This window comes from Boleophthalmus pectinirostris, unplaced genomic scaffold (genome assembly GCF_026225935.1).
Source record: "Boleophthalmus pectinirostris isolate CB_2022bp ecotype Guang Dong unplaced genomic scaffold, ASM2622593v1 HiC_scaffold_12, whole genome shotgun sequence".
NCBI classification, from domain to species: Eukaryota; Metazoa; Chordata; class Actinopteri; order Gobiiformes; family Gobiidae; genus Boleophthalmus; species Boleophthalmus pectinirostris.
The window spans coordinates 21,823,780-21,851,698 of NW_026571018.1; the positions used below are offsets into that span (position 1 = coordinate 21,823,780).

General features: G+C 37.9%; 1 protein-coding gene across 1 annotated transcript in view; it reads right to left on the reverse strand.

Moving 5' to 3' along the window:
• Positions 1–27,919, reverse strand: part of LOC110168090 (unconventional myosin-XVIIIa) — a 41,476-nt gene that overhangs the window by 11,793 nt on the left and 1,764 nt on the right. The window contains exons 2-27 of the mRNA XM_055148233.1: positions 27,778–27,916; positions 25,812–25,982; positions 25,071–25,161; positions 24,724–24,916; positions 21,743–21,829; positions 19,108–19,246; positions 18,018–18,177; positions 17,260–17,446; positions 16,569–16,794; positions 16,305–16,414; positions 14,905–14,970; positions 13,214–13,342; positions 8,567–8,710; positions 8,380–8,469; positions 7,613–7,732; positions 7,422–7,533; positions 6,207–6,334; positions 5,630–5,784; positions 4,397–4,520; positions 4,072–4,272; positions 3,465–3,575; positions 3,010–3,114; positions 2,675–2,821; positions 2,052–2,165; positions 1,216–1,332; positions 542–625 (exon numbers count right to left, since the gene is read on the reverse strand). Of these exons, the coding sequence (XP_055004208.1) occupies positions 542–625; positions 1,216–1,332; positions 2,052–2,165; positions 2,675–2,821; positions 3,010–3,114; positions 3,465–3,575; positions 4,072–4,272; positions 4,397–4,520; positions 5,630–5,784; positions 6,207–6,334; positions 7,422–7,533; positions 7,613–7,732; positions 8,380–8,469; positions 8,567–8,710; positions 13,214–13,342; positions 14,905–14,970; positions 16,305–16,414; positions 16,569–16,794; positions 17,260–17,446; positions 18,018–18,177; positions 19,108–19,246; positions 21,743–21,829; positions 24,724–24,916; positions 25,071–25,161; positions 25,812–25,982; positions 27,778–27,916 (3,450 nt within the window). The remainder of the gene's footprint in view (positions 1–541; positions 626–1,215; positions 1,333–2,051; positions 2,166–2,674; positions 2,822–3,009; positions 3,115–3,464; positions 3,576–4,071; positions 4,273–4,396; positions 4,521–5,629; positions 5,785–6,206; positions 6,335–7,421; positions 7,534–7,612; positions 7,733–8,379; positions 8,470–8,566; positions 8,711–13,213; positions 13,343–14,904; positions 14,971–16,304; positions 16,415–16,568; positions 16,795–17,259; positions 17,447–18,017; positions 18,178–19,107; positions 19,247–21,742; positions 21,830–24,723; positions 24,917–25,070; positions 25,162–25,811; positions 25,983–27,777; positions 27,917–27,919) is intronic.

The window sequence follows — 27,919 nt, forward strand, 5'->3', positions numbered from 1 at the left end:
TGCATTAACCTTTTAACCACACCAATCTGCATTGATGCCCAGCCTCACCCATTTAATTAATGAGCCACAGTGTACAAACAAAACAGAGCCTCTGAAAGTACCTTTTATGTTAGCAGGGAGCGCTGAAGCATTTGATGGATGTTAATTGTGAAAGTATTGTATAACATGTTTATGGCCAATTTTGCCAAAACTAGGCATTATAAACTAATAAATATGCTTTCTTAGCAATATGATAATCCGTGTGACATATTTGAAAATGCAAATGAACACACACTAAAACAATCAAATTGAGTTGCTGGATTTATCAGAAGATCCTGCTTTTAAAATATGCCAAAAAAACCTGACTACGCAACTACTGCGTCTTACTATTTATATGCAAATTGTAGTAGACTTTTGAGAAGCAAACTACCATAGAAACGCAGTATTTCTGTGACAATCAGAAGGCCTGTGTAGAAGGCAGTGGGCTAATCAGAACGCTGTGTTGAGGCAGCGGGCCTGTTCCTGGCAGCTGCCCGCAGAGCTTTTCAGTGCCTCCTTGTACCTTTTCTTGGATCTCCTGCTTCTCCTTTGTGGCCTCTTCCAGCTGGGATTGCAGGTCGCTGATCTGGTTCAAGTCCCTGGCAGACTACAACAGTCGACGGTCATATTTCAGTAGAAGTATTGGCAAGACTGAAATAATGTTAGTATTACTGCATGTTCTGATACTGTATTGTAAAGTAACAGTTATGTAAAATTGTGTAGATGTTTCTAGTTGTGTGTGTAAGTTAAAGGTGCATTATGTACAATAACTTTTCTGGCGGAGGGTCTGCCACCTCTTTTCAAGTAGAGATGATATTGCTTTGCTTTGAATGTTCCATGGTATAGCATTAACCTTATCTATCATGCATGTGTTCAATTATAAACGTTTTTAATCACCTGCTTATTGAGATTGATCAGTTTAATGGCATATTATGGAACATCCCAGGCAAAGCAATAAACATGTCCACTGGGATGAGCAAGTGGCTGACCCCCACTAAAAGTTTCATAGGTCACCCAGTTTTGAGAATGCATTTATTTTGGTTCTACAATTTTAACTCTCTCATTTCTTAAACTTTAATTCTTTTCTTTGACTATATTTCCTTAAAGAAAGTAATTTAGATGTAGACTTCTCCACTGCTTAAACTGTGAAACTAGTATGCACATCCTTCCTTCTATTATGCTTTCAGACTATGTTACCTGGGCGACTGCAGCCTTGTGTTTCTTCATCAGTTCATTTAGATCCTCTTGGTCTTCCTCCATTCTGGACTGAAGATCGTTCTTTTCTCTCTGCAGACGGCTGACCTGTTCCTCCAACTGCGCAAAGTGAAAGGGAAACAGAATTTAGTCGAGAATGACAAGATTTATTCATGAGCTGTTGAATATGATAAATGGTTATTAGCTAGCCAAGCCGAGCAGTCCTGGAATCTCATCTAATGGCAATAGAACATAATGTGGATGGCGCTCTGGCTGGAGGATGAGACCAATTGGAGGTAATCAATTGGCTCATTTAGGCGGGGAAAAGTGTAGCCAGCCCAGCGCAGCATACTGGTGATGTCCTATTCACAGTTCATCCTTAGTGTTCAGGGGCGAGACTCCGGCCTTCGGTATGCTTTCTATAATATAAATCATTTACCAGACATTCCCGGGCTATAATTGCTCAAATTAACAAGCAGAGAATCGGCACACAGCCCTATGTGTATCCTCCCCAGAGACCAAAACAACCCCAGTCTGTGAAAGTGAAGTGTAGGCAGAGGTCTCATGAGGCAGCCATTAACGAACAGATGAAGAAAGGCAGTGGACTTATTTATCTATCAGAAAGAAGCCAAAGGGCAGTGATTAGATTCAAATCCACCATGCCTTGATGTTGTATGCATATTCAATCAAGAGACTGCCTGTATCTACAACCTCTTCTGTTGATTACCCACATTTGTTGTTTATTCGGCCTGGATTTGATCACTAAAATGTTGTACAGTGACTGTGAAATCTTGAATGTATGTAAATAAATTAGCACATACAGATTGATTAAATCTTACCGAAATTTTATTTTTTGCGATGTCCTCTATTTGGATGTGAAGGTCCTCCATTTCCAACTCCATACATTTCCGGGCCTTTACAGCTGCTGCACAGGTGAACTCTGACTCTTCCAGCTTAAGGGGTAACAAAGTGAAATAGATGTAACAATGGAGTAGATATATAAACAATATCCACAAACAATGAAAAAAATTAATCTAAGAAAACACTAGCAAGCACTATATATGATGCTGGATGCAGGTAATGAAAACCACAACCTTTAGGTTAGTGAACAAACACAACTGCATTTTCTCTGTACAGTCAATTACATTCAATATATTTATTTTCACTTGATAAAAATCAAAAATGCATATACTGGGCTCTAATCAAATATACAAAAAATATCTGTATGTGAGATGATGATATATCAACCAATACACATTAAGCTTAAAAAGAAATGCCATTTAGAAAAGTACAGTTATTCAGAAGCAGTTATTTTAAAGCTTTTAAAAACTCTAATCTTTATGAATACTAAGGAAAAATTATGTTTTCAGTCTAACCATAAATGCCATAGCAACCATTCTATAAAGCTAGACCTGTAATTTCACTAATACAGCTACGTACGCTAAATACTTCTGTGACATACTTGATTTTTGAGCTGTGCGATCTCCCTCTTGCTGGGAGCATTACTTTTCAGATGGTCCAACATAATCTGTGCATCAGCCAGTAGGACCTTGGTTCTCTTCAGGTCTTTCCTCAGCCTCTTCTCCGTCTCCACATCCCTCTGGCTCACCTAGATGACACAACAGCAGCCTCTAGTCACAATACTCTATATTTCCATCATACTTAAAAATCCTCAGCTCCTCTTGAGACTCAATAGCTGTTTCTTTCCAATCAAATACAAGTGCTGCACTCAATCACATGCACTTAACTTCAGCGACAGAGGCCAGAGGAGAAGAGATAGAAGAATACTGTGGATACCTGGTCCTGGGCATTCAACAGCTTGGACTCCAGATCTCGTTTTTCACGTAGGACTTTCTGCTTGTCCTCATACTCCTCCTCCAACTGCACCTCCATCTGCTTCAGCTGCAGGGCACATCAACAAGCACATGAGAACTAAAGCCTGTTGTCAGAGAATCAACTCAATTACTGGGTCTGCACTACAAACAACAATAAAAGACAACATGCTTTGAATTTTAAAGGGACATACAGTAGTATATAACAAACTGGCTTTAATGAGCTTTTAAGTATGTCATAATGGTGTTCCCTCAGTATTAGCTTCCTCAGAGTTATGTTTCAGTTGATTTATGCATGTTTGCTTAATTTTGCTCAAAAAATGGCCAAAATGTCACAAAGCACTTTTTTTTCACAGTGAACACAATATAAAAAAATACCTGAAAACAGCATAATGTGTCTACTACTCATCATATAATTACCTTCTTACTACAGGAACGCCTGATCTCGTCCACTTCTTCATCTTTGCTGTCAATATCTTTGGAGTGGGTCTGCCGCTGCCTTTCCATCTCCATCTCCAGGCGCAGTTTGGCCTGTGAATGACAATGCACAATATCTTTTGTGGCAATAAAATAGAAGCTGTAGGCAAGCTTTGTATCTTTAAAGGGTATACATTATGCAAAATGTAATTTTATGAGCTTTAAACCATATCATAACGTTATCTCATCACAAGCTTATTCAGAGTCACTGCCACTGCTCTGTAATTACCAATTATTATTCAAAAATTTCTGTCTCCAGAAACATGTAGGCTTCAAATCTGTCTTATAGTCATTTTTCTCAATAAAAGCAACTGAATGAAAATCTGTTGCCTGTTACAGAGAAAAAAGTCAATTGACTCCATTCTATTATTAATTATCAATATTAGGGTTAACAATGAACAGAATACAAGATAATGATGCGCGTATATTATAGTATGGTTGAAAAAAGAACAATAAGTCTTCCTCAAAATAACAATCCTGACAGAGAATAAAAAAACTGCTGTGAACAGCAAAAGTACGTCATAATTTTGGCCCAGAATTGTTGTCGCACCTGCTCCAGCATCTGTATAGTCCCGGCCTGTTCATCCAGCTCCTCCTCCTGGTCTTTGACCTTGGCCTCCAGGTCACGGAGCTGCTTCTTGACTTTGGCCAGTGAGGCTTCATCCTTGGACTCCTGGGAGGAAATTTCTTGTAGCTCGGCCTCCAGCTGCTGCACTTTCACATTAGCCGCACACAGCTCTGCGTCCTTGTCCTGCAGATGGTAGATGTACAATAAAGCACATGTCAAATACAGCCCAGTTATGTCAGAAGGAGCAGAGAGCTGGTCCCAGGAGAGGATGCCAGGGTACATCTCTGTGTATGTGGGAGTAGCTTACCTGCAGCTGCTGACGGAGGTTAAACATCTCAGCAGTCAGGATGTCTTTCTCACGGGCCAGTTTCTCCCTCTGGCTACGCTCTCTCTGGGCCTCGGCCTGAGTCTGGCTCTGCTCCAGGTCAAATCTGGAAACGACACATACAACAGGTGAACATGGAGATATAAGGCAGCTACATGAAGAGACAAAAAAGTGGGGTTTTGGAAAGGACAATAACATGTCTGACAGTCTCAAAAAACTAACTTTGGATTATGACAAAGTTTGTCAAACTATATGAGGTTTACTTCTGGTGGTACTTGGGAACCTCTGCAGTTCTAGTATATGTTTAATTTAGAGACTGATATGAATTTGTATAAAAAGTACAGAGATATCTGTCTGTATTTGCCAGGGAACTATGGCTATGGGGATTGGTCACAGGGCATATGTGATTTGGTTTCCAGACTCCATTTCCAACTTAAACTGTTAAAGAAATCCCAAATTGGGTTTCATACAGACATCAAATAAATTATATATCTATATCATAATTTATATTGGAAGAGGCAGTAGTTATAATACAGTTTTCCCATTGCTAACGCACATACAATATCACTAGCATATTATATAGTTTAAAGAGAATTAAAGTCATTGGCAAATGCTTACACAGAAGGATAAAGTACAAGTCTATAAAGGGGGATTATTACATAGTTGACTTTGGACTTAGTAGAATCCACAGCTAGATTGCTTGCCTCAGGGCTTATCCCCTTTCATTAGCCATCAATTTACAATTGGACTGTAATAATGTGCAGAATGTTGTCTTCAATTGTCTGGGGCAGAAACACTTATGGTTGGTGAACTTAACAGCTAAGTGTTTCATGCTGTCAGCTCGTTGTAACTCCCTGTTTTTCTCTCTGGAGTGCAGCTGAAAATAATTTCACCCACAGAGCGTCTTCAATTAGCCACAGGGGAGAGATCACATTCTGCCACGGCGATAGCTTCTCAAGTGCTTAAAGTCTGAGTCATTTTCGCAGCTAATGCAATTCCACAGATTACAGAACATCTCAGTCACTATTCAAATTAAAGAAAACTTTAGTGTTCTGCTGGGTGGCCCTGAGTGTCTGCACTTAGCCATCCAAGGAGAATAGAGCCATCCTTTCTGTTTAATGTGTTTGTGAGACAGGGACAAGGGCCGGAAGCAGACTGATGGACAGCTCCACCAGACAGGTACAAAAATAGACAGACATCTATTTTCAAACTGACTTGCGCTGTTTCTTCTCCAGATCGTGGTTGCGGCTCTGCAGGCCCTCCAGGTGGAGCTTGGTGTCCTGCAGCTCAGCCGTCAGTTTCTGGCATTTCTTTTTCAGCTGCTGCACAGAGCGCTGCACATCCTCGTGGTCTGTCTGCAAATCAGCCACCTGCGACAGACAGGCAAAGCATTTAAAGAGTATGTCTTTTAAAATACAATGTTTATGGAAATCCTGAAATGTGCTGTTGGGAAAAGTGTGTTAAACTTAAAAGTGCACTATGTTACTTTTCTAATGGGGATTTTACCACCTGCGTGTCTCTGTTGCCTTGACTCATTGTTCCACAGTGTGTCACTAAATGCATCCATCATTCAAGGTATTTTACGGCTTAAAAAAAAAATTACGACCTGGTGGGCTCACCTGTTTGTTTCCATGAAGGTCGATAACTTTAATGCCATACTGTGCAACATTCCAGGCAAAATAAAAAACATCTATATGAAGTAGGTGACAGACCCTCCACCAGAAAAGTTGTTGCACCTTTGAATACATATTCATTAAATATAATTTAGTGTGTGTTACTGTTACAGTCTTGCCTTTCTTTCCAGTTGTCTTTTGCTCTGCTGCTCTGTTTCCAGCTTGTCCTCAAACTCTTGTTGGAGTTTCTTTTTGGTGAACTCCATTTCACGAATGGCTCGGTTGTATTTGATCCGCCACTCTCCTCCTGTTGGGATCACATAGATTTAAGAAAACGCCTGCATGTGACATTTGGGAGTCTCCTGCTTTTTAATGCGGTGCTGGCTGAGAGCTCAGAGAGGGAGAGACTGAAAGCACAGAAATGATGGATTATGTGGCAGACTATACTTGCTGTGATAAAATCAAAGATAAAAATCATACAATCTTTCAGGAAATAAAATTTCTTTTCATCATATTGTGACCTCCGAAGGCCAAATGATTTCAACAAAGAAGTACAAAGCAGTGTCTAGCTAGCGTCTAAACTTTAATCTTGGATAAACCTGCAGGCTGGATTCAAAGCACACCACAATACTAGTTAGAGAAGGACATGTCTAAGTGGCACTTTCACAGTTCTTAGCCGACCCTAATTCTGCAGCTGTCAGAGGCTATCAGGGGTGTAGCAGCGCATTCGGGTTCAGGTTCATTTTCAAAGCCTTATCATTTTAGAGGCTGTCCATTTCTCCTTCACATACTAACACCAGCTTCTCCATCAGAGGCGCTCATTAGCATATATATAGCATAATGACAACTTGCAGGGCCACCGGCTCTGATCCCAACGATTATTTTCTCATTCATCTAAGAATTCTGATACGCTCTGTAATGGCTTGTCTGCAGAGGTGGGGTGAAGGAGGTGGAAGAAAAGACACAGCACGAGCTTAGTTTCGCAGCAGGTAGAGACCATTTGGCAACATGCGCACCTGGTATGCCTTGGAGTGAATTTCTTAATCCCACTCTCCGTGAACCTCATGCTAAAAATGCACTAAATAGCATTATGCACAACATGACCGGGTCTAACTGCCACATCCCCCTGCTGAAACAGTCAAACAAAGGCGCTTGTTCCTGCAGCTGCAATTAGAATAACATTAGTTGGAGATTTTTCAAACTGTGCGCATAATAATCACATAAAGAGGCCAGAGAATGTTGCCCCTGACCTGAGTTGACATGCCCACGAGGCAGACAGTCAAGCTCCGGCCGGAGTCATGGAGCACATTTAATTAGGTATTTAAAAATAGTACTTTCAACACACTTACAGCTAAAATTGCAGCACAAATAGAGAAAAAATATGTCTTACTAACCAGAATCATCATCGTCAAGCTCTCCATTTAAGTCTGAGGTTTTCATGAGTCGAGCCTCCATCACCTCCATCTCCTGGGCTTCCATTTGCTTCTTCATGCCTTCAAATTTGCCCTGAATCATATAATATAAAGCTTGTATTTACTACACGCTTGTTTACTTTCTGCATTAATACATTTTTGATGTAACTTACCTGTAGATCCTTGAGGTCCTTCTCCAGGCGAAGTCTCTCTGACGTCTCAGCCTCCAGCATCTGAGAAGCTGATTCACTCGTGCTCCTCTCATCGGCCAATTCTGCTACCAGATCAGCAATCTGAATAAACAAAGCCCATTTTATAAGCAAGGGTGTGTCAAAATATTAATATAGTGTGATCCTTAATTTTTGTATACAGCATTTTACAGACTTTTTATGTTGTGACACTACAGTTTTGTTGCTTATTAGAGATAGCAACAATATTTATGTAATGCAGTCAACATACTCAGAGTCTGAATTATTATATTAAGTGTATTTCATAATGTGCATAGTGGTTTAAAAAAAAAAAAAGTAATAACAGTAAATAGGTGTATCACATGTACCACCATATTCCATGCCATGATATTATTGTATCTTGAATCATATATCATGTATTGTATCAAATTGTAAACAACGCTATGATTTCAGCTCTATTTATGAAAATACTTTTTTTTTGGTTGAGTTGAGACAAATTTCCTTCACTACTTTTGAGTCATTTAAATTACATGCATGGCTTGATTTGTTTATTCCAGTTTTTTAGTTATTGGAATTTGCAATGTATTATAAAAAGAATATATTTGTAAGTGTACTAAAAAGTAAGTAAGTCAGTATTGGAGCTGTATATTGGCAAGTTCAAACTCCATTGTAGTGCCCTTGTTATAAGTCCACCAGCACTCCCATACTCAGTGGTCCCAGCATGCACAGCTGCCACAGCCAAAGGGACTCACTCTGCTCTCCAATCGATCTGTGTTCAGCCTCAACTCGTTCCTCTCTTTTTCCACTCTCTCCAGCTTTGCTTTCATCTGCTGAATTTCCTCCTAAAACAACACACATAGTTACATATAGCTACAGTTACCTCTCTACAGCACTGTGATTAATGGGGTAGACATAATATGATAATCACAATCTCCTCACATCTTTGCCTTTCATCTGTTCCTCAGTCAGCTGGACCTTAATCAGAGGCTGCACAGTGGTAAAGAGCTTCCACCAGGGCCAGTCTTTCACCCCATCGTTCTTCTTGATGTTCTTCTGGATGCAGCGGATCGCTAAGTCTTGTATCTATAAAAATATACATCTGTTAATAGTACACACAGTAATGTATTAAAGATATTAACAACTTTACAATGCCAATGACTTTAGAGGGATCACAGTAGTAAATCAAAAACATTTCACGTGATTTATTAGGTGCTCAATGCTTCAGTAGACTGTCTGAGTGGCATGTCTAATACAGTGCTATAGCTCACTGTATATAGTGAGCAGTCAGTTTGTCTCATAGCTAGCAAAACCAAGACACGCCAGGATCCTCTGAAGAGTTCCTACACAGTGAGTGTTCCAAAAGCTGGAAGCTAATTTTTGATTAATTAAATCAAACATGTTGGCAGCTAATTCTGAGTATTACACGATTTCCATGCCGCTTATGCATGAGACTCTCTAGCAGCAGCAGATTATGGGCAAACCCAATTAGAACAACACAATTCCCGGCATCAGGTACGTTTTACCCCGAAGCAACACTCTATGACCAATTAGGATTTGTCACACAGTGAAAGCCTTAACACGGAGCAAAACACAGCAAATCTCTGACAGACAAATTAAACAGGTCTTAGTTGTCATATTTAGTCTAAAATGAATAGAGAATAAACAAAAGGCTATACCACATGAATACTGTGGATAATGACATTAGCATACAAATTTAAAAGGTTTGTCAAGGGTAGAAACATAAGAAGCAAAACAAGAATAGGTGCCAGAATTGTAAAAAAAAAAAAAATATATATATATATATATATATATATATATATATATATATAAATTGTGTATGTATTCTAATTAATGTTGCAAAATTTTAATCAAAGCCAGATCATATACACAGTACAAAGGCCGATTATAACTGGAATTATGTGGAAAATTACCACATCATTCAGAAAACTAGTTATTCTTTAACACTATTCTTGTGTGTGGATATGCTGAAGTAGTACATTGTGCAGAGCCTTGGCACGTAGGTACGTAGGTACGTACGAAGGTACGTAGGTACACATTCAACTGAAGGCATAGAAATATGTTTTAAATGAATAGCTGCCACTTATCATCTTATAACATAGCTTAACATTCATAGAGCAAAGTCAAACACAGTGGAAATGTTCAAATGAATAGACACTACAACACTGTAACCTGATAAATCTTTTAGCTTTATGTCGATTTCAATGCAAAAAGAGAAAAAAATTCACATTTGTAGGATACCTGAAGGACAACACTGGCGATGCAATAAGTGCCTGCTGAGGCAAAATAACAGACCTTAAAAATGTCAGTGTGTCCCCTTGAGGAGGCGCTCAAAAGAGAGAGGGGGGGTAAGAAAAATTGTGGCTTTGTCATTTAATGTCAGACAAGCTTGGCACTGCTACGCAAGGTTAACATGCCAGAGAATATCAATCAAACAAACTTGCGACTTTCTGTCACGTCCATATACATCAAGCAGAGAGACTTGGGCTGAATCCATCCATTTCGATAACAGAGGCAAAATAGCATCTACCGTCCACCTGCTAAGACAGGACACTTCAAAACAGCACAGCAGCAACTGGAGCTAATCAATTCACATAGAAATACAGGGATAACAGCAAGGGCACAAGAGCATCACGTTATATTAGGATTGTTCCAGGACTGAGGAACTCTGTAAAGCCCTAACAGACAGAGCAGGAGAAATAGAAGCCACTCAATAATCCAGCAGACTGTGTTTCATTACTGTGGTGTCGACTAATTGAATCAGAAATAATAAAACTAAATGGGCTTCACTGGGAAATGTCCTTCAGAGGCTATCCGCTCTATATGTACTGATGGAGGAGCGCTTTAATTAGGCCCGACTGTAGTTGAAAGAAGTCAGGAAAATGAGCAAAAAGGCCAAAAAAGAAGTTTTGCTCAACATGAATAAGGAATATACTGTATATAATATTGAATGTGTTCATTACGAATACAGTTGGCAACCTGACAACAGATTTAATGAAATCATGTCTGCCTCCTACTTACTATTAGTTAGCAAATACTTTATAGAAGTTTTAAATCTAACTTTACCTGGCTAAGAATTAAAATGCAGAGATAAAAGCATTTTGTTGGAAATATTTGTTGGGACAATGTTGTTTCTGAGATAGTAACATTAATTATACGGATATTCTTTATAACAACACTCACTCCTAACCCCTTAATTAAGTAGTTACCAAACCTTAATCATTCATACTAAATTATTTGTTTATAATTAATTAAGTCTGTGGCTGTGCTTCATTAAGGTGTAGTCATTATAAATTGCTACCAAAGCTATTATACAACATCTATTACTGACATGTTATCAAGACACTAAGAATATGCCCATTTAGATTCCTTTTAGATAATCTTACTAATCACTTGAAATACTTAGATCACAATAAACTTTACATTTACCAAGGCCAACATTGTAAATAATTAGTTTTTAACATTTTTCCTGGTAAAATAAATGTTAAATAACATGCTATCTACAATGTATTTCAAATTACGACAGGGTTTGGTTGTCCATTGCAGATCTATAATAGAAAGGGATGTCTTATACTGGCATTATTTTCCGGAGACATGTAGCCGGTGTTCAGTGTTGCATGGTGGCTGTTGATTCTGTTTGTGCTGCTTCATCACTATCCCTGTGTTCACTTAAATAGTAATCACAGAGAGGAGGAGGAGGACTGCAGGGCTTCATACATCACAGGGGGACATGTATGAGGTCCACACAGATGGAGCTATCACACACTGAGAGAAAAATGTAGCATTGCGATCTGGGCCAGTCAGCAGCACTTTGATAAGGCTACATTTAAAAGACGTGGATTGATACGTCACCATCAAATACCCCCATGAGAAGCACCATCTGTGATTGGTGTGGCCGAAAGTTTTAAAAATCATTTGTAATAACTCATACACAGTGGAGGTGACGTAGCTGCCTTCCAACACAGCAAAAAGAGGCTAAAATTAGACCAGATGAATGCTTAAAGACAAACTGACTGCTAGGCAACAAAAGACATTGGAGCTTATATACTAGAAGGAGGCGTCTGATTTTATCTATTCTTATCATACACTTCAAAGGACGATGAACAAAACATAAAAATTCTGCCTACACATACTGATCACCATTGTAGTCATGGAGTAAACTTTACTTTGGTACCACTTTATAATAGTTAATAAAAAAAAATAAATAAAAAAAAACAGACTTACTTCATAATGAACAAATAGTTTATAAATTATAGCCAGGCTGGCACCACCTAGTGCCTCCGCTCAATTTAATTTCTCTCCAGCGACTAGGTCTGGAATCAGAATACACTAAATGTTCGCAAAAACCCCGGAAGTGCAAGTTTGGGCACCAGCCAATCAGCGAAGAGACACATGTTCTGTGTTGGCAACGATTCCTGAGATAGAGGATTTAAACCGGAACAAAGAGAATGTTTGGTGAATTTTATCAAGGGAAAAGACGTTATTGCCCTTCTTCCTAAGGGATTTGGGAAAAGCTTAATATACCAGTTAACCCTGTTAGCGGCGCATTAAATATGTAACGACCAAAAAGCAGTGAGCGGTTAAATGAAAAAAAGTACCTGCCTACTGTCAAGCAAATGAATTCTAATGCTGCGAGGTCAGACGGTTTCTATGGAGTGAAACCGGCTGATGACTAAGGCTAGTTAAGTTATACCCTAGAACTAAAAGGTGTAACTTCAAACATAACTTTTTGGTTGGGAGTCTGTCACTTGCTTGTTTCTACAGATATGTCATTTCTCTGCCTGGAATGTTCCACTGTATGACATGGAATTGACTACATTACATTTATTGAATTACAGGTGGTTTTACAGCTCAAAAATACCTAGAAAAACAGGCATTATTTTAACATTTTGCCTGGGAAAATAAATGTTAAATAACATGCTATCTACAGTGTTTTGGTTTCCATGAAGTGCTTTGGTTTCCATGAAGATAAAAAGGTTTAATACTATACTGTGAAACTTTCCAGACAATGCAATAACATTTCCACGGAGAAAAGCATTTGACGAACTCTCCGCTAGAAAAGATACACAATGCACCTTTAAGTAGTTAAACCGGAATCATTCTTGATGAATGATTTGTTTATTATCTCTTTGTTCACGCTTTACTAGGCCTATTAAAACTGTAATTATTATAAAGTGTTACCTTTACTTTTTACAGCAGCATAACATAAATTACTACACAGTACAATATAAATCGGTTTCAAAAGCTATTTAGCAAATACATGTACAACTAGACGTATGGTATACACTGACCTTTTATTCAAAACAATCTACTGCACAATGGTTCCACATCCATCTTGTCCCCGCTTGAAAATAAAGGGCTTTCCATCAATAAATTAATTATAGGTTATTTTACTTGGCTGTAAAGTCTGAAAACTGTAAGTCTATTTACAATAAAAATTCCAACTGCATTGACTAAGAATAGACAAAATAAAACAAATAGTATGTTACCCTATGTTATTACTCTGAGCTCACTGTTTTGTGTATTGTATTATTGGACATGAGGGTGACATTGTGACACATGCAGTACCTTTCTCTTCTTGAAGGCTTGCCGTGCCAGGTATCCTCTGGAGGCAGCTTGGAAGAGAATTATATTACGCTTCGTTTGCTCATCTCGTTGCTCCTCCAGCTTAGCCAGGGTGCCAGCTCTGAAGAACAACTACAAACCAATAAAGAAAAAAAGCTAATTTGAACATATTAGCAAGGTAAAAAACATTAGTGTAATGGTTATTGAAGCTGTGAGGAAATTGGATTCGGGGGCCATTGGTTTGTGAGAGAAGAGACATCAGAGTAGGAACCTAAAAAGTAAATAAGTGCACTGAAGCAGCAAATCAATAAGAAATAGTGTAATCCGTGGATAGGGCAGCCTTATCAGAGGGAGAAAGTTGTGATTAAGTTATTATCTTTGACAATCAGTCTTGTCAGCTCCTAATCTTGGCAAAGGTAAAACAGGGGCGAGCGGCTAATAAAAATCAGATCACATCTAGGCCTGTCTATATCCAAGAGTGATTACATTCTGAGATGCTGTGTAGATACGGCTGCCATGAGCTTTTAAATGGACAGGGGTGACTGAAGAGCTGTTTGAAGGTCCTTTGCAAAAATAATGTATTAAAGACATCTCTGAAACTATATTTATATATCTAATGTATTTAAACGCTTCAAGAACATGAATACAAAGGAGAAGGTCAGAGAAGGGTCTTTGGAAAAGGAATGCTACATTGATTTTGTAAAAGTTAAAACCTTATTTCTTTTCTGTAAAACCTGACGTGATTATAAAGTGCGTGTTGATTACTCAATATGAGCAAAGCAAGGGAGAATATACTCTCACTATATTGGGTAAAATAATAATTTATTTACATAAATAAACAAATCAGCCTGTGTAGAGTTAAGAATTACTTTTTATAATAACTACACTTTCAATAGTTTTAATGAAGCATGAACAAAGACTTAACTCAAAATAAACAAAAATAATGAGTCAGGCCTAGTATCTATGTATCAGTACTTTAATTAAATAAACTATTTGTTCAGTATGAAGTCTTTGTTCATGTTTTATTAAGGCAAATGAAGGTGTATTTTTTGTTTTGCTTTCTACAGTATTTACCATTTCTACTTTAACAGCTCTCATAATATTATAGATGTGTACAGACATGCAGCCTTATATAATTGTTAACATTCTTATGTTAAGCCAGTGTGCAGTTGTTATTTAGGGCTACTTTAATTGATGAGTGAAGCAGGTTGCCATGGCACCTCTGGAAGGCTTTGTGAATCTCTGCGGTTTCTTGCCCTGAAGAGCAGCACCGCGCAAACTTAAAAAACAACAACAGTGTCATTGTGAAAAGCCTGGGTAATGCACTTAATATTTTTGTACATCAATGTTCTCCTTTGATTTCTATTTTGAGGCCCTCTCCATCTTGGACTGGATTTGAACCCCAGGGCCAGACATTGTTTACTACATTACTTTACAAAAGCTGTAACACAAAAACAAAGAGGGTTGTCACTCGGAAGACCTGAGAACAAAGGATAGTGAGTTACAATCCGGGAGCATTGAGCATAGTTGCACACATAGTTTTGGCAGCCATTCCAACAGGACAGCAAACAACCCTCAAAGAAAGAAAGGTTTAATAGAAAGCTAACATTGTGTCCTTACAAATACACGTGCACAAATACAAGAGATTGCAAAGAGAAATTTATTTTAGGGGATGTGTGAAATGCATTACTCACCCTGCTCAAACCCATGTGGTAGCTGCTCTTTTCCAAATCCAAGGACTCCAGTAGCTCCTCCACAGCCTAGCAATCACACACACAAGTACACTTTAACACCCAATAGGGACTTCACTAGTGGAGAAGATATTAGTCTAGACAGTGAACTGAACTAATGAAAACAATACTGCTATTTTTTTTTTTTTTTTCTTAGAGGCTTTCCCGGCTATATTTGTTTAAAAAAAATAAAATACACAAACAAACTAAAATCACCATGTCCCAAGACACACCCTGAATGCAAAAGTTAGCCTGGATTCTGTGCTGTCAGTCTGAGAGTGTAGCAGGTGTGTCCCCCTTCTACACTGGAGCCTCTAGTCCAAAGAGACCCCATCTAGATTACACCAGGAGTGGTCTGCCACAAACACTGAGGGGCTTTTGTTTGTCTATGTTTCCACAGAAACTCAGCCCCAATACATGCACACAGGGGAGCAGGACTATTCTCTCTCCTAACCCAATTCTCTCACTCGGCCTCTTCTATTTTGCTTTAAAAACAAACTTATTTAAACACCCACACCAATCACTGGCTTTTCTTGTAGTGGACATTTGGAGATCCAGATGTATAAGATGTGTGCAAGAACAAGACAACACACAAATTTCTAAACTGGAGGTTTACAGGTTTTAAAGGTGCACTGTTTAACTTTTGTGGTTAGAATCTCCCACCTACATGTTTTCTGATGATATTACTATGCCTGGATTTTTCTACAGTATGGATTTAAATTACATGTGTTTTTACAAAAATTACAAATTTACCTTGTAAACATGCATTCTAACTCTGACTGTAACTTGGCACCACCTACATCAAGACAGATATGTTTAAGATAGCATTTCAGGCAAAGCAACAACATCTGCAGGAAAACAAAATTCAGTTCTGTCAACCGGACACTGTTTGTTTGTTTGTTTGTTTGGGGGGTTTTTTTGGAGTTTTTTGTTAAGATGACAGATTTTTTTTTTCTTTTGATATGGAACCTATCTGGATGACTGAGAGATTACACAGATGTAGTGCACCTTTAATATTTCACCATTTTAGCTTAGTTTAATCTTTATACTATATAGAAAACACAAACTCAAGTACTTAGCAGGCTAATAAAGGTGACTTTGATTTAGTGTTCTCTGTTTTGGACCCTTTCTAACCTACAGTACCGACCTGGGCCATTAAAAGGAACGTTGCAGCTAAGGTTAAGTTGATTAGATCATTACAATAGGTGATGAATGGGGGCTTATTTCTCCGTCAGTGGGCTGCTGCTGACAAATCAGGGCCAGATGCAATGAAGCTGCCTCTTCACAACATTAATCTTCATAGCGTTTGGCTGCAGCCCGAGGTTTACATCTCTCTCTCCCCCTACCTCCATTGATTGACTTACTCTCTTCTCGTCCTTCACAATGTAATTCCTCCCATGCTTCTTGGTGAGGTGCGGGGCCAGGACATCAAAGCGTCTCCGAAACTCTGAAAACACCATGTGATGTGGATAGCCTGAAAGTGCAACATTTGTTAGTATGGCATGGTCAAATATTTATTTCGAGAAATCCTGTGAAATAATTATGAATATAGTGTATATTTATAATGTAGCCCCAGATAGCAACACTAATGTTGACAGTACTTGGGGGCATTTTTGAAGTTGCCCTACCTTGTCTATAGATCCGAAGAGCATCCAGCAGCTTGGAGCCACGTAGCTGAGCGCGGAGCAATGCAACATCTAGCTGCATTAATCCAGGATCACCATTTTCCCCTGGAGTCTCGCATTCCCCTCCTTTGAACAGGGATCCACTGAGAGCCTTTAGGGCATCAGCCTTAGGCAATATGCAGTGAACAAAGTGAATTTTGGACCTCCGCACCATGTCAAGGAGTGCATCCTGCCAAAGAATGATCCAGGTTAGAAAGGTTGAAGTCAAGCAGCAGGCAGCTTGTCTGAAGCAGATTTACATGTCATCTAGACTTTCGTATCGAAATGTTTAAATGTTGAACTGAAACCCTAGCATTTGAAGAACTTGTAAGATAAGAATGTCTCAATTCTGCTTAAAATATACCTGTTATTATGAAAAAGGAATGTGTTTATTTCATGTTTATTTATTTAGTTGTTAAATACAACAACATTAAATCTAAAGAGTAAAGTTGATAAGAAAAGAATTGTAAAGACAAAGAAATGGAGAGGGAGAAAGTAAAAAGAAATGTATTTAACCCCACCCCTTTTGCACACCACCCGTTTTCCACGTAATAAATACACACATTTTAAACAAGTTAGTAAAATAAAATAGTACACAGCAAACTTCCTAACAATCACACAATAAGGAAAATATGAAAAATACTGCTTGTCTCACCACTTGCAGTTTGATCTGTATGCAGAGTGACTTCTTCTTTATGGCTGCCACTCCAGTAGTGAAGGTCTTCCTCATGCTGGTGGCTCTCCGCAGAGACAGCTGTGAAACTGCCTCCAGGCCTGCTACAGAACCAGACAGGACAGTGGCCCCTCCACCTCTGCTCATGATCAATGAACTGATGATCTTTCTACAGGAGGAAGATCCGTTCACTGTAATTAGTGTTTTTTAATGATCTGCTATATCATATACAGAAGGAATATTTGAACTGTCTGAAAATGTCTGTCCGTGAACTGTCCCTACTGGATGGAGTTTTGTGGGATGATGACATAAAGGCCACCAAGCAGAGTGATAATTTAATAATAATAATAATAATAATAATATAAAAAAATCACTAAAATAGAAGGTAAAATCAATAAAAGACACATGACACATGAGGACACAGAACAATCAGTGGATGGATCAGGTGGTTTATGGGCCAGTCTGAAGAGGTGGGTTTAAAAGTATCTAAGAGGCAGAAATGTATATAAAATAAATTAATAAAACATGATTAATTGCTAAATATAATCTACTTTAAATATTTGGTTTTGCATGTTTTTTGTCTTTTTTATTTCGTTATAGTTGGTTTACCCTTCATTTAAATAGTGTATGATTTATTGATAAATTGTTGTTTTGTAGATTAAATTGTGAACATAATTCTCTAAATAAAAAGAAAAAAATGTATATAGTATAAAAAGTATGTTCAAATATGTAGTTCTTACTTCTGGGAGTCTTGCAAGAGGCAGGCAGCATTAGATGAGGCAGGGTTGTGCTTGGCGTAGTTAAGCCACCCATTGGTGTTGTACTCCACCCAGTCTGTACCATGACTGTGTGCCAGCAGGAAGTGATGGTCCTTCTCACTCTTCAAGAGCAATGTGTGACCTGATAAACATATGCACAACAGGAATCAGAGATTACTTCTATGGGCATCAAAAGGAAGTCTTCACTATTATTATTAAAACGGTTATTAAATATCAATGCCTAGTCTCATCAGATTTCAGAAGGTAAAGGTCCTATTATATAAAATTGACTCTTATGAGCTTTAAACCATGTTATAATGTTGTTACTTCATCAAAAACATACCGGGGGTTGTGTTATAAATTAGTCTGTCTACATCTCCAAAGCTCAAAAAGCTCTGTTCTATTTTCTGATTTCATGAAGCAATCGTTTTCAAGTTAACAGTCTTGATTTTACCTTTTGTTTGTTGGAGTTTGTCAATTCTATGTCTGAAATTATCTAAATAATTTTAGTGAAAATGTATGGATTTTAAAAACACAAAGGAGCACTTCCTGTATTACAATGCAGAACAGAGTTTTGTTTAAGACAAAACCTCAGCCTAAATATTATGGGTTTGTGTGTTAAACATTAGTGAATGAAACAAAACAAAACTCCAGGTATGTTATAGTGTATTATAACATAGATCAGAAAATAGCATAATATGGGACCAATGGGAATACCAGGTGCTGCAGTGGTAGAGCAAACATTGTGTCATTGTGTCCTTAGGCAAGACACCCACCTAATATGAATGTAACACCTAATATGAATGTGGCATGTGCGTGAGTCATTGGTGGTGGTCTGAGGGGCCGATTGCGTACATTGGCAGTCTCGCAACTTTCCATCAGTCTACCTCATGGCAGCTGTGACTACAATAATAGCTTACCACCACCAAGAATGGAATGAATAAACAATACACAAAGCTGTCATAGTACTTTTTATAAGTACTATTACAAACCTCAATCCTTGAAGGAATTCGTACATAACTGCACAAGGAAAGAGATAAGAGATGTAGCAAATGTAGGTATTTATATTCACCTTTGCTCTCCCCCTCTGCAGGCCCATAGTAGCTAAACAAGCGCCCCAGAAGAGTTTGCTCTGACCCTCCTGGCTGCAGCGCCTCCTCCTCCATCAGCCACAGCAAACCCCTGGCCTCATCTGTACGACCAGCCCGCACCTGCTCCAACACACACACACAGCTCTATGATTAATAATGGGATTCACTGTCATTAAAAACAAAAACAGCAACTTAATATTGTTTCATATTTTACTTTATTTAATATTACTGACTGCAAAAAACAAAAACACTTATTTTACAATAACTTTTTATTACACTGTATTTAGCAGAAAATGTGTGGGAGCTGACAAATTACAGCAGTCTCTTGACTAGTGCTTCCTTATACTTGAAATGTCAACAAAACTATTTTGTCAAGTTGATTGGAGAATTTAAAAACATTTTTTTGCAACATTAATACACCATGTCACTGACATTTATTTAATACTGGTAATTACAGTGGTTTTACTTTTCTTTTTACTGTGAACAAAGAAAAATGTGTGTAAAAATGTAAAACATTCTGATGTCTTGAAGCAATAAAATGTTATATGAAGAAACATTTCTTTTCAATAAGGATTTATTTTAAAGTTGGATATGAAACTTTTCTGGTGGTGCTGCTTGTCTCCATGGCAATGTCAATACAATGCCTGGAATGTTTCACAAGTATGGCCTTTATATACTCCCTCTAGACAAGCAAGTGGAGACACAAGGCCAGTTACATGACTGATCTGTAGAGAGACACTTTGAATGCATGTTTTTCAAGGTACTGCTGATTAATAAAAACAGCGCTAACTGAATAAACTCAGGACAGATAAGTTTATACTCTGGAACATCCCAGGCAAGTTACACAATCTCCATGGAAACAAGCCAGCGGTGGATCCTCTATCACACAAGTAAGTTACATATTTTTCAGTTTTGTTAAACTATGTCTATAGAGTAATCACTGACTTTTCACCAAATTTGAAATTCCTCTACAGTTATGAAATAATAATATATGTGTTTGCGAGTAGTAGAAACACATGAAGTTTCAGTGACCTTAACTTTTACTTTTGACCGCACAGTTCCATTCCTTCCATTACCTCTGGGTGTTTTTGTGATATCAAATTCAACTGAAAATCCTGTGTAGCACTGGGCAGGTTTTTGAATGACAGATTCTGGTAGATATGGGGGGTGTTTGGCAATGGGATTATTGTTTTGTAAAGGACTTCTGCGCACTCTGAGGGATAGCTTCTGTGTTTCCATCCACCTGGGGAGCTGAGCCAGACTCACAGAACCACATAATGTTCTGGTATCTTTCAGTCCATGACACCAGAGACATTCTTATCGGAGGCACACACTACACTGACTGCAGCATATCAGTTTAGAGGAGACATATGACAACTCGGACGCCTGCAATGAATTGAGTATTAGGGCTGTGTGTGATAACAAACATCCAAGCTACAACAGGAGGAAAATATATCTTCAAGTGAAAAGAAGCTTCTTTTCAAGCTATTAGCAAGACCTGCCATAGTACTCAAATGCAAACAATGATTATGAAAGTTAAAACACAAGATAAGCTATTATTTATATATGCTTTATAATTAAAATGTTTTATTTTTTTCCTCAAACAAAAAAACTAAAAAGTGTTTATTTGTATCACCATAATATTATTTGTATCATAATAGCCTAAATCTGTTTTTTTTACAAGACATAAAGAAATAAAACTAACACACATACAAACTGAAAAAATCAGTAAAATATGTAAAGTCAGTAAATACATAAATAAATAAATAATAAATAAATAAATAAATACATTTTTAAAAAGTAAAAGGTAAAAAAGTAAATAAGATGGGAGAGAGGGGGTTGTATGTAGTATAATGTTTACATGTATGTATACTGTATAGTACATTATAGGTCATACTGTTTACAAAGTTTCAACCTGCTTGTCCTTTTTGGGCAATCTCACAATTTCAGTTCCCTTGTATTACATTTTGTGTGATGTTATTCTAATTTTTGACCAACCCAGTTCAGATTCACATCATACTGTAGATGATAAATATACAGATTTTATGAGTGATATGCTACTGGCCAGTAAACAATTACAAATAATACCTATATTTTCACAACACTAGTTTCATTATTAAACTAATCTAACAATAAAAATGCTTTGCTTTTTTCCTGTTCACTTTGTCCTGTGGCTCACTAATGAAGTCACTTTTAATTGAAGTACTTAAAAAAGTAAGGCTCTCAAAACCACTGCAATATAGCAAGCTGATCTATGACTCTTTAGACTCCACCATCTCTGTTTCCATGGTGCAGATCAGAGGCTGCAAAGGCCAAACATCGATTTTCCTTCTTCGAGTCAATTCTCTAACCTTTCTTCTCCAGTCACCACACATTGGTGTTCTCATCTTTACCAAACAACACCTTTCAATATTTAACATCTTAAAAAGGTAAGTAGTCATTTTGAAAGTATTATTAGAGATTAGTTAGCAAATAGATCATAAGAAGGATGCTATTTTCATTGTTTTGAGAGGTAATCTATCACACTAATACCAAAATGAATACAAAATATATCGGCTGTGTAGGTAGAGATAGAATAGAAAAATAAGACATGACATTTTGAAATCTTTGTCTTACCAGTGCTTGGCTTGAGGCTTGATCAACTACGGCAACAGACATGGAGGTGCTGGGTTCTATGTCATCTAATGCAAGCTCGATGTTCTCCTGGGGGAAGACAGACAGCTAAGATTGACACCTTATAAAAGAGCACAATGAATTGGGACAGCGTATAGTGCAGAAACTGGTTTTATTTTACTAGTAGTCATATTAAATTGTAACTCACAGCTCCTAAAGCGCACTCCTTCTATGATCAGTGGTTCAACTAAGCAACAGACCACCAACTCACCAGCTAACTACAGGCCCAAATAGGGATGTAAAGGTATCCAATTCTCTTGATACAATATTTGCGTATTTGCAATATTTGCAAATATGCATCTCACCGTACAATATTTATCGCGGTAAAATTGTGAATATGCTACTTTTCTACTTTTCTCTCATCATAATTCAAAAAAGATTCAAAAGATTGAAAAGTGTTTAATAACTGTTATTTCAACATGTAGATTGGACTGAAACAGAGCAAAGGATCATGGTCTATGTAGTTCCCTCTGTTTTTTAGGTATTACTGCACCATAACAATGAATTTATTCAAATACACTTGAGATTCAATATACTGTGATGGTCCACGATATTATTGTGAGACTTTTAACGATACGATATCATGACATTTCGGTTATTGTTACATCCCCAGTTCCAAATATGCCTGATTTGACACCAGTTTCTTGCTATTTCTGCTACTTATTTAGAATTTTAAATACAATTTCTCTTTGTTATTATAATATGCTATGAGCTACTGTGTCCAAATAATTTCCCTTGTGGATCAATTAAGTTAATCTAAGTCTAAATATAGTCTATCAATTGATGTTAGATGTTATAGATAGAAATTAGATGATGAGAGAATTTATTTCTGAATAGTGATTTCATTATAAAGATGGGAACTGAAGTTATATAATTTTCACTATTGAATCAATGGTTGAATATTGTATTTTTACAGTCAGTTTGAATTTACATAATCACAGATAAAATACGACGCTAGTAATTTAAAATACTACAAGCCAGCAAAACAAGCTGTTTCTGCTTCTGCCCATACAAAGAAATAATACATGCATTCACTGCTGCAGATGTAAATTGAAGCAACCCATAGGCCAAAGCAATCCTTTTATAATAAGAAGAATATATGACATTTGTTAAGGTGGCTCTCTCTATAGAAAAGTGGACATTTCATTACTGTAGCAGACAATAACATTTCAGGGGTGAAGTGGAATTGAATGTACTAAATTACTTTCAGCCGATCAAAATGTCCGGGCAGCAGATTATGGTGACAAAAGTGGAAAATGAAATGGAAATGTGGGCAAACGTCGGTGGTGCTAATAGTGCAGCCATGACAGATGCCAGTGTTCAAGTAGACTGTGCATGAGAAGCAGCTTAAATGATTTCTCTACGCGACTGTGGGGCGTGAAAGCCTGGGAAAAAAATACTGTTATTCTTTCTATCTACCCAAAGCATTGCAAATTCAAAAATATATGCCTGTTTTGTGCATCACAGTTTAGCCTGTCACTTCCATTGTTGATATTGTGCACAGTTACAAATTAGTTTGACCTAGTTTCCAATGACAGTTTCACAGTTCCTTGTATTTTTCAGATATTTCAACTGACAAGAGAAAATTACCCTCTGCCACATTTATGCAATACTTTATTTCGCTTCAATTCCCTACCTCCGTTGTTCGAAAAGGCTGTGGGTGGAAGATGTAGGCAGGAAATCCCTAGATCTTGAATTCTGAGCAGTAAAAGTAATATGATCAAGACTTCTGGTTAACTTTTAGTCTTATGTCACAGTTTTAAAAAGCAAAGAGCATTCTGGGATTAGAAATACGCCATGAAGAGATACGTTTAAAATAACACTATAGCATTGATAAGAGGATGAAGTTAATCTTTTTCTTTCAGTATCTTTCTCTCTCAAGGACAACTACACAGTGTTTGGTGCATCTATAAGGATTTTACGGATGGACAGAGAAGAATAGTCTGTTCATCAGGGAACAACACCCTGGCTGTGCAGCTGGGCGTGTCTCCCAAAGGCGCCTGGGAGCGATTTCACTTTGATCTCAGCAGAAGAGGTGAAGGCTGGCATGACTAATGAGGAGGACCAACACATGAAGCACTTTGCATCGTCCCTGTTTGTGACAGGTGGGAGGGCCAAAGTATTTCATGTCTGATCACATCCACTATTGGAGATGATGTGTTTGAGAGTAAGCCAGCAACAAAGGCAGCAAGAGAAAATTAAAATAAACAGATATGTGTACTGTTTAAGAGCTTTAAGCCATGTTAGAACATTGTTACCTCCTCAAAAACATACCTGGAGTTGTGTTTTGTTTCATTCACACGTGCTTGAGTAACTGTCTACATCTCCCAAGCTTAAAATGCTCTGTTCCACCTTGTGATTTCAAGTAGTTTTCAAGTTAACATTTACCTTTTATCTTTGATTCAGCAGAGATTGGCAATTCCAGGGCTGAAATTATCCAAATGATTCTAGTGAAGGTGAATGGAGTGTAAAAACACAGTAGAGAACTTCCTGTATTACCACATGACATCACAAGGTGAAACAGGGCGCTTTCTGTTTAACTTAGCCTAAATATGTACGATATGTGTGTTAAATGTGTGAATGAAACAAAACAAAACTCCAGGTGTGTTTTTGATGAGGAAAAACACCATAGTACCATTAAGAAAAGAGCAAAATATTGGCACATTAAATACTATAACAGCATGGTATCAACATTATTCTTCAGTCTTAAATCTTAGTGATAGTAATATAATGTTCTTTCACTTACAAAGAAGACTGCCTTGCCTTGCCTTGCCATGTTTGCTATAATGTACTTTATTCATTAACTTTACATATCCTATGCAACAATATCTGAAATCCTCTATCAATCGTATTGAACAATATTGATTGAATACTTAATAAAACAGAATATGTACTTTTGTTTGATGTCTGAATGAGCTACTTGCCTCCTTGTATCTCTCCAGCTCCTGCACAAATGCTCGCTGGTAGAAGAGTGTCTGCAGTCGCTCTTGGGTGTAGTTGTGGCACAGGTCTTCAAATGTAGCTCCACACTCCCGTTTGGCCAGACGAGGGTTCTGCAGGCCCGGCGTGTCCACAATGAGCAGGGAGCACAGTGAGTGTTGGCTGGATTTTAAGGCCCTGAAGCACAATGGAAAAATGTAGTAGTAGTCAGACAAAGAGTTTATCTGCAGTGGCATAACTTTCTTGAATTATGCACAATATTTTTTTAAGAAATACAATGTGCAAAACATAGAAATGCAACTGTGTAAAGTACAGAATTGTCCTTACTAACCGATTTATCATTGAAATAAGAATGGTAAAAAGTTCAGAGTAGAGCCCTGATGCCATGGCCTCCAAGCACTCCATAGCCGTAGCCTTTGATCCTGTTGAGAGACACAGCCAGACAAAGAAGAAATCACACCAGTTCATGATAAAAAATGCCCAACATTGAATCTGCATTACAGCTGGCCACATTACAAGACGTTTTCCGTTGTAAAAGCAAGGCAGCAATTATGGCCATTAGGCTGTGAGTGGTATTGTATTTGAGCACATTTCATAAAATATCCAAACTGAGTCTAAAATTGACTCTGCAAAGTGGTGTAATTTTGGACTGTTCACGCGTTTTTGTGTCATCTGAGTATAATCAGGAGCCCCCTATAGCTAATACAATGCCATAACTGCAGGTGCAGTACTCTAAAAGTGTATTAGTGGTAAGAACAATCAAAGTTAGACAGAGGTTACTGCTGTCACTTCACAATGAAAGTCTGAACTGTTTTCTTTATGTCCTTCAAAGTGTCAGTGAAGCCAAAATACCTGTGACAAATCAATGCAAGAAGATTACAGTTACAAGGACAATACATAAAGAGTGCATACAAAATGAATTGTCCTTACATGGTGTATTTATCTGTCAATAGACATTGTAAGGTTGTGGTATTCATTACTTAGATAAGGCCTATTTACTAGAGAGCTTATATTTTGAGTAGAGTGACAAACAGTGGGTGAGTGCCAGTGACAGTAGTGTGTTGTGGTTTACCTGCATCTCCAGCTCCGCACTCGTCTGGGCCCTGGCGGGTGGTGCTGGCTCTGGGCAGGGTGCCCTTGGCCTGGTGCTTGAAGATGGAAGAGGAGAGCTCCTCCAGGGTGCAGCCCAGCAGGTAGGCCGCCTTCTGGGCCCACTCATGACGTGCAAATTGTTTCCTGCCAGCTGAGACACGTGCATGAAAACCTCCATTAGCCCTTCTGCCAAGCACCCCAGGCACAAGGCTAGCCTGGTAGCTTTCTGACAATCCACTGTCTGACAGGCTAGGATTATGTCTGTGGTCAAGCTGACACTCACGCAGCTGGAAGGAACAGGCACTAAAAGCATTCTCTAGCAATAGTGGCTCAAATCTTTGTGAAATACACAAAATAAAGAAGACTACAGAGGAAACAGTGGCACAACTACAGTTTTAGAAATAAATTTACATTATATTGAGCCACAATAAATAATAATTGAACTTTTACTTCATTTTGGATTTATACTAAATTTTAAACTCCAGTTAACTTAATGAAAACAACAAGACATTTTCTCTTTTCAAACTTCATAAAACAGCATTAGACTAGATTCAAATATGGAGACATGTTTTCAGACTGTGCTTTCTCCCATTTCATCAGCACAGCTTGCATTTGTTTTTAATATATATTCCTGTTATGAAGTGAGAGCACTGCAATGACAAATACAAAGACATTTAAATTAGAGTCTCTAATAGATATGCACATATGCAAGTTGAAAGGCAGTTGTGGAAAATGAATTACAGTTAGAATACTTCAAGAGTGTATTGGAAAGCTCTAAGAAAGTTTGGTACTAGTTGCCCATTTGAGGTCAAGTATTGAGCACAGCTAGGAACAAGAAGCCAGGGTTTCGGTGTGGTAGAGATGTCTGCTGCCCTCTAGTGTTTTACTATGAAGCTGCACCTGATTACCAAATGCAATCTTTTCTCAGACAAGCAGATTAAGTCTAATCTAAAAGTAGTGTGGACTTTTCTGGTAGTAGCTTGTCTCCAATGACACACTGTTTACTTTACAAGTGTCATGGGATAAACAGAAGGACTGCAGAAGGACACACAGCCTAAGAGAAGAAAGAACAAAGTGTGCTGTGTCTTTCTTCCCAGAAGCAGATGCAACATGGATTTAAATTGTTTTCTTTCCAAAACTCTCCCCAGATGATTGACCACAGCCTTACAAAAGACTGGCGGGCAGGTGCGGAAGATAGTTTATAAAATGGCGTGCAATCTTGTATAACCGAAAAAGGTAGTGGTGGAAATAGTCCTGCAAGAGAAGACTGCAAAGGCAGATAAAAGTCCTTGTGATTTTAGTAGGTATTGTTTTAATGTAAAAGAAGATTGAACTGTACATTTTACATATACTAGATACAGTACATTTGCTATCAACTATAAAGCTATCTTGTTATCTTTGCAGCAACAAGCTAACCTACTACAATTACATGCAGTTGCATCATGAAAATTATGACATTAACAAAGTCTTGTTACTAATAATTAGAATTACTATTATTATGAGTCCAATTGTATCATAATGATATTTTGTTTTAATATATAAATTAGTCTATTTATAAGCAAGGCATCAGTGTACTCATAGAAAAAAAAACCTGAACATACATTTATTCACTATAGCCATGCATGTTGCTCTAGTGTAGTAACCTTTGCTTTAACCAATGTGCTGTTGCAAAGTCTGACGACACTGTTAAAATGTGCAGTTGCATTATTCAGTTCATGTGGATTACAGCTGCCTTGCATCACTCACCTCATCGTACCTACAGTATTGTATGAAGCATGAAAAACACTTAAAGCTATTTTAGCGCCTGCTACTAGGTGTTAAAAGTGTGTTTATAGATCTTTTTCATATTTTTTGGTCAGAATCATGTTAAGGATTGTGACGATTCTACTGACATGTTTTCTATGAACTGTGCTATATGTATAACTTTTTAAAATCAAAATCCTTACCTTTAGTTGCTCCAGCAGATCCAAGATGGTAGATGGCACCAAGAACAAGCCAGAAGGCTCTCTGCTCATCTGGAGTTATGCCCAAAACCTTCATGGCTGCTTGAAGTTTGGAGAACTGCTGAGAAGCACGCTGCTTATCCTC